The sequence below is a fragment of the Octopus bimaculoides genome, chromosome 25, assembly GCF_001194135.2.
Source record: "Octopus bimaculoides isolate UCB-OBI-ISO-001 chromosome 25, ASM119413v2, whole genome shotgun sequence".
In the NCBI taxonomy this organism is placed as follows: Eukaryota; Metazoa; Mollusca; class Cephalopoda; order Octopoda; family Octopodidae; genus Octopus; species Octopus bimaculoides.
The window spans coordinates 32,163,502-32,170,696 of NC_069005.1; the positions used below are offsets into that span (position 1 = coordinate 32,163,502).

General features: G+C 39.3%; 1 protein-coding gene across 1 annotated transcript in view; it reads right to left on the bottom strand.

Annotated features, from left to right (window-relative positions):
* Positions 1–110: 110 nt before the first annotated feature.
* The window catches only part of LOC106870270 (transcriptional adapter 2-alpha), a 7,709-nt gene continuing 624 nt past the window's right edge, over positions 111–7,195 (bottom strand). The window contains exons 2-11 of the mRNA XM_014916288.2: positions 6,386–6,572; positions 5,706–5,797; positions 5,268–5,365; positions 4,592–4,642; positions 3,853–4,095; positions 2,788–2,851; positions 2,473–2,516; positions 1,768–1,878; positions 735–895; positions 111–406 (exon numbers count right to left, since the gene is read on the bottom strand). Coding sequence (XP_014771774.1) covers positions 260–406; positions 735–895; positions 1,768–1,878; positions 2,473–2,516; positions 2,788–2,851; positions 3,853–4,095; positions 4,592–4,642; positions 5,268–5,365; positions 5,706–5,797; positions 6,386–6,559 — 1,185 coding nt within the window. The 5' untranslated portion in view covers positions 6,560–6,572 and the 3' untranslated portion in view covers positions 111–259. The remainder of the gene's footprint in view (positions 407–734; positions 896–1,767; positions 1,879–2,472; positions 2,517–2,787; positions 2,852–3,852; positions 4,096–4,591; positions 4,643–5,267; positions 5,366–5,705; positions 5,798–6,385; positions 6,573–7,195) is intronic.

Consider the following 7,195-nt stretch of genomic DNA (forward strand, 5'->3'; position numbering starts at 1 on the left):
AAAGACAGACGAAATACCACTAAGCATTTCACCCGGCGTGCTAACGGTTCTGCCAGCTCGCTTGCCTTAAATAATAATAATATTTAATCATAAAAACATCAAATGGTCCAGAGTAAAAGAGGAATGAAAGGGCTTCAAAGGTAAATAAAAATGGTTGGGAACCACTGGATTACATTGTTTTGAAATTGGAAGATTGTCTCAAACAAATCAGGGTTGGTATCAAAAGGGTTAATTAAATTAATTAGGCAAGGTGCAGCTGTCATGAAATAAACAAAATTAAAAATGAATTTAAATCACAATGTAAGAAGGGAGACTTACGAGCTGCCGGCAAAGCAACGTTTTGACCTTTTGAAATGTGCTCCAGCACAGCCTGTCTCTGTAAGAATGTCTTGCAGGCTGCATCATTCTGGAACCAGAAACAAGGAAAAAAGACAAAAAAATACCATTAGAATATTTTGAGAAACTCATAAACAAATGTCTCCTCCCTTTCCTTTCACAGGATTTGAAGACTGGAATGTAATGTGGCATGAAGTGTTGGACGATTTGAAACTAGTAGAAGATACAGAGAAAATGATGTTCCTGCAACTCAATTGTAAACAATAGCTTCGTCGTAGGATTGAACCTGAAACCATGTGCTTTAGAATCAAACTTCTCAGTCATGCAGTCAGGTAACATTAGAGATTCTCAGAGTTCTGATATGAATATGTTCGTAGCCAAAAGGTCTTTGAACCCACCTGAATGTTGGACAAAACCTCAGAAAGCAGGTGATGTTCTTGTTTCTCTAAATCTCTTCGAGACTTCAGTTGGTTAAAATTCTTTATCTGGTGCCGTAAACGTAAACCGTTTTCCCGATATTCCTGCAACTTTCGGATTTCATTCCTGAGTTCTTCACCATCTGGGAAGAATGGAAAAAAACGAATGACTAAATGGAAATATGAATGAAACATGTTGGGTTACGATTCCAAATTGAGAATGGAAGATATCTGAGTGGATTTCATGCAAATATGGAATAATAATAATGGTTTCAAATTTTGGCAAGTTTGGGAGACGGGATTAAGTCAATTACATCAACCCCAGGGCATAACTGGTATTTATTTAATCGACCCTGGAAGGATTAAAAGCAAAATCAACCTTGGTGGAATTTGAACTCAGAACATAAGGACAGACGAAATGATGCTAAGCAAATACATACACGCACACACACACATATATATATCATCATCATCATCATTTTAATGTCCACCTTTCCATGCTTCCATGAGTCAAATGGAATTCATTAAGGCATATTTACTACAGCAGGATGTCCTCCCTATCACCAACCCTCACCTGTTTCTCACCAAGGTCATATTTCCCCACCCCTGGCCAGACATGTTTCCACATAAGATTAGAAACAAATGATGCTGCTTGTACGATAGGGACACACAAACATTCCACAGTTTCAAGACAAGGACACACACACACACACACAATGGGCTTCTTTCAAGTTTCCACTAACCAAATCAACTTACAAGGCTTTGACTGATACACACACACAACAGGCTTCCACACAGCTTCTGTCTATCAAATTCACTTGCAAGTCACGGGTCGACTTGGGGCTTCAGTAGAAGAACTTGCCCAAGGTGCTGCCACAGCTGGATTCAACCTGAAACCATCTTAAACCAGACGGCTATATCTCTACCTATTTGGCTACTGTTCCTAACATTGATTTTGATGATGATGGTAATGAATGGCTTGGCATGAGAAAGCTGGATCGCTGTTGCTACTCACAGTGTAGAGATTCAATGTACAGATCAAATTCCGTTGGTGGCAGGAGTCGGTTAAATACGCTGAGGGCAGACACCGTGTGTCTGACTATTCTGTCATAATGGCGGTTGAAACCTGGCACAAGAAGAAAAACAGCAAATTATATTTTCTATAATTAATAGCAACGAAAGAAGTATTAATATCAAAAGGTAATATTTATTCCCATTTAAAAGTGGATGTTGTGTTAGAACACAAAACACTACGATAGTTACCATAAGAGAACCTCTCATATGGACTTGTGGTGCATATAAGCACTCCTGTTCATATCACTAGTGAGAGATACTCACCCACTACTGCTACTGGAACTACCAGATCACATGATTTCGGCCTTTTTTGGCCTTGTCAATGGCAGATATCCATAGCTAGAGATGGCAGTGATTTCTTCATCAGTGATATATATATATATATATATATATATATGTGTGTGTCAGTGAGCATGCACGACAGTGTAAGCATCTTTTGGTGCATATATCACTAGCAGAAGATAACCATTTGCTTCCACCAGCATCAGAACTGCCAGATCACATCATTTCAGCCTTCCTTGGCCCTGTCAGTGGCAGACGTCCACAGGTAGACAAAGCAGTGATTCACCCATCAGTGATATAGAATCTCAGTGTTTATTTCCTCTCTCCAACAACAACAACAGCATGAATTAAACAATGTACTCACTGGTAATTTTCCTGATGTTGATCAGACCATAATCCCGGATGATCCTAGAAATGAAAGGAGAAAAAGAAAAGAATTAACAAAAACAATTTATATTTTACCTCTTAGTTTCAACCAAATTAGGGCAACAAGAGGTTTAAAGGATCTCCAAGACTGGTAGGGAAGGGGTGTAGGAAGTATCCTAAAATTGGAAGCTTTGACCTGAATCCTTGAAATTCTTCACACAGCCCTCTTTGCCATCCCTAAATCTCAACCAAACACCAATGCTGTAATGTGACAGCAAGAACAACAACAACAGCATCATCTGCAGTAACTTACTTTTTGCGTCGCCATCGTTCTTTTATGCATTCTCTGTAAATATGGATAACAGTCAACTTCAGTTCTGGGGACAGAAAAGAAAAACAACAAATCAGGACTCAATTAGAGTTATCATCATTATCAACACCAACACCCTTACTCCCAACATTATCAGCATCACTACCACCATCAACACCACAACACTAACGAGCACAGAGACACGCAACGAATTTGATATTAGATATCATGAAGAGACAATGGGCTCATATAGAATCGTTCTGAGTTCAAATCCCTCTATGGTTGATTTTGCATTTCATCCTTTCAGGGACAATAAAATAATGTACAATTTGAGTACTGAGGTTGATGGAATCAACTAGCTCTTCACCCAAGATTTCAGGCCTTTTGCCTCTAGCAGGAAGGATTATTATTATTATATTATTATTATTATTATTATTATTATTAATATCATTAATATCATCAAGGCAGTGAGCTGGCAGATTTGTTAGCACGCTGGGCGAAATGCTTAGCAGTATTCCATCTGCTGCTATGTTCAGAGTTCAAATTCCACTGAGGTTAACTTTGCCTTTCATCCTTTCAAAGTCAATAAAATAATTACCAGTTGAGCACACACACACGCATGCAGACACACAAACATTTAAAATCCTTTGGTGGAATTTGAACTCAGAACGTAGCAACGGGCAAAATACAGCTAAGCATTTCGTCCACTGTGCTAACAATTCTGCCAGATCGCCACCATAATAATGGTGATGATGATGATCTATTGTAGGCACAAGACCTGAAATATTTTCAGGGAGGGGTGGTGGCTGGTCGATTGCAACTTGAGCCCCATGCTCAAGTGGTACTTATTTCGTTGCCCCCCCCCCCCACACCAAACGCGATCTCAACAGCATTTGTACTCAGAACATAAAGACAGATGAAATGGCGCTAAGCATGGTTAGAATTCTGCCAGGACACCATCTTAAGAAGTAAAAAGCATAAAAATGCGGCAACTTCCACCATTTGCTGCTCACAAGCGAATTGATATCGAAACGAATAAGAAGATGGAAGCTGTATTGTTTTACTGACCCGTTAAGAAGTTGTGGTCCTCTTTCTCTGCATCCTCGATGTTGTCATCATCGTCTGCCTCCTGCTCCCCCTCTTCCTTGTTCTCCTGCTCGTTGTTGTCGTCGGTGTCAAAGGTCATATCTTTTAGTTCCAATTCTATGAAGTTGTTGTATTCCACATTGAAATCTCCAGCTGCTGCCGAGTAGCCACCCATTTCCAAGAACAAGGGGCTCCCGTCCTGGGGGCGGGGAGGATCATCGGACACTGGAAGGAGGTTTTAGAAACAACAAAAATGGTAAAGAATACATAACGAGCAGAGAAAAAGGCAAAAGTAACACAAATGATTGATTTAATTAACGTTCATTGTCATTGTTTTAATGTCCCCTTTTCAATACTTGCATGGGGGCAGGCAGAGTCTATTGACAGACTTTCTACAGCCAGATGCTGTTCCTGTTGCCAACCCTCATCTGTTTCTCAGCAAGACAACATTTCCCCGTGGTCAGACATGGCTTTCAAAGAATATTCGAAATGAACGACACTGCTTGTATGACAGTGACATTCGTTTACAGCTTTCATGCAACGGCAAGACAAAAAAACACAAACATACACACACATATATCATCATCATCATCATTTAACGTCCATTTGACCATGCTGGGATTTGAACTCAGAAATGCTGCAAGGTATTCTTTTTTTAATTTTTTTTATTTTAATTTCTGCCATGCCATGAAAAACAATAACAAAGAGGTGTTATACTTACATTTAAATGCAACAGGAGATGGGTGGTAGGCTTGATTGAACTCAGGAAAAGCTGGAAGGAAACAAATATACAGGTATATTTGTTTTTTTAAATGATTTAAATGTGTGGAAAACACATTTGAGCAATACAAGCGAGCAATTAGGCAAAATATGTAAGGTGATGGTCAATAAATGGGGAGGGCAGGACACTTAATTCCACATTACCCCAGTTTGCTCACCACCATCATCATTTCATCCCTGCTTTCTATGCTGGCATGGGTTGAATGAGTTGTAGGAAGAGTTGAAACAATCCAATGAGTAAAGGGATCATGTCGTGCCCCAATGTCTCAATTTTGACACAGTTTCCAAGGCTGGGTGCCCCTTCCTAATGCCAACCATTTTACAGTATACCAGGGGCCCCCTTTTTCTTTTGTGGCACCAACACAGGTGGTTATGTTGTAACCCACAAATGACACAGTCTATTACAGGTAAGCTGGCTGGAATCTTTGGCACTTATTTTCAGGTGTGATATAAGCACCAAAATTTCTGATCATGTTACCAGCAACAGACTTTATCATTTGGTTCCTGCTGTACAACTGAGGCTATGCTCCGGTCCTTACAAAGGTCCCTACAACGCCCAAGGGGTGTGAATAAATGTCGAGTGTACAAATAGGGAATGGGTTAATCAATATACTCACATGGTAACTGTTTGTTGGAGTTTTCAATGAAGCAGTTGAGATAATGGCGCTCACATTCCTGTTTGCTTTTAGTCTTTAGCTGCTGGGCAATATCTGACCTGGAGAGAGAGAGAGAGTGATCGAGTGAGTGATGGTACAGTTACAGAAGAAAAATGAATGACCATGCTTCTTTTCTCTCTTAAGAATACTTGTTCCAAACATGGCTGCCTCTGCGTAGTTATTTGTGTTGTTGTTTACTTTGTAAAACAATAAGGGGAGAGGGTTGCTAGCACATCACCCTCTACCCACATTTTTCCCATCCACATCTTTACCATATGAGACCCTAACAAAATTCGATAACAGGTATAAATGCAAGTCTATCTAATTACTTGTCTCCTTCTAAAATGATATATAGCATTGTAGAAAACATGAAAAAGAATTTTTTTTTTGTTTCCTTACCAATTTCCAAATCCAAATTCTGATATGAGAGAAAGAAGTTTTAATTCTTCAGCAGCAGTCCATGATGATTCAAAGAGTGGAATGTCATCTCTCTGATTGAGAACAAAAAGAAAACCTTGATTCAAAGAGTCACAGAATGAAATGAAGTGCAGGGAGTGGGGACAGGATGAGCAGAGATTCAATACACAAAGGGAATTGGTGTAGGGCATAGCATAGGGGCTTAAAACAAAAGTGACATAAGGAGGGGTAAGAAGAGCCAAGTTGTGAGGGAGAACATACGACAACCAAAATATGGCAGGAAATTGCCAGAATTATTACAGCATCAGTATCTTCTCTCTCTCTCGAGGTCAGACTTTCTGTAGCCAGTTCTTGTCTGCTCTCTGTCTTCCTCACTTTCTTCTTTCCTTCAGTGTCCCTGTTGTCATCAACAATTGAAGGCTTTGTCTTCACATACAATGTCAAATGAACTCAGCCTGTTGCCTCATCCTTCCAATATTAAGACGTTTTCTGGTTGTTTCTGCTTGTCTAAAGACGTCAACATTTGTTCTGCTTACGTAAGGCACCTTCAGCATTTATCTAAAGAATCACATTTCTGTTGCATTTTACATGGCACCAGCAGAGGTGCATTTTACGTGGCACCAGCACAAGAAAATATATTGTAAAGAATAGAGAAGCCTTACCATAAAAGTGTAAGAATGATTGTTTTGGTGTTCTCCTATTTCGGTTCCACGAGCAAAACAATTCAGACATAAAAGCAGAGGATTTGGACATGAAAGACAACGGACATACGGTTCTTTCAATTGTTGCAAACATATTGGACATTGCAGTTTGGTCTCTTCATCACTGTCTTCCATGGTGCCATAAATTCTGGAAGAAAATAAAAACAAAAGTCCATTAACATGTTGAGACGTACAGATTTCAAATTTCGGCACAAGGCCAGCAATTTCGGGGTACTGGGTAAGTTGATTACATCGACCTCAGTACTCAACTGGTACTTATTTTATTGTCCCCGAAAGGATGAAAGGTAAAGTTAACCTTGGCGGAATTTGAACATACTGAGACATATTAAAATGATTTGTAGAAAATATTAACTTCAATTTTAAAGGTGAAAAATATTTTAATATTTTACATTTTTACAATTAGCCTTTAATAAGGGAAAATGTTTATTCATTTTTAAAGACGGAGTCAACAGCTCATGATCGTAAAGTTGTGAGTTCGATTCCCGGCGACGCGTTGGGCCTTTGAGCAAACACTTTATTTCACATCGCTCCAGTTCACTCAACTGGTAAAAATGAGTAGTATTTCAAAGAGCCAGCCTTGTCATACATATTGTGTCACGCTGAATCTCTTTGAGGATTACGTTAAGGATATGCGTGTCTGTGGAGTGCTCAGCCACTAGCACGATAATTTCCCAAGCAAGCTGTTCCATCGGATCAACTGGAACCCTCATCGTCATATATATGTATATATATATATATATATATATATAT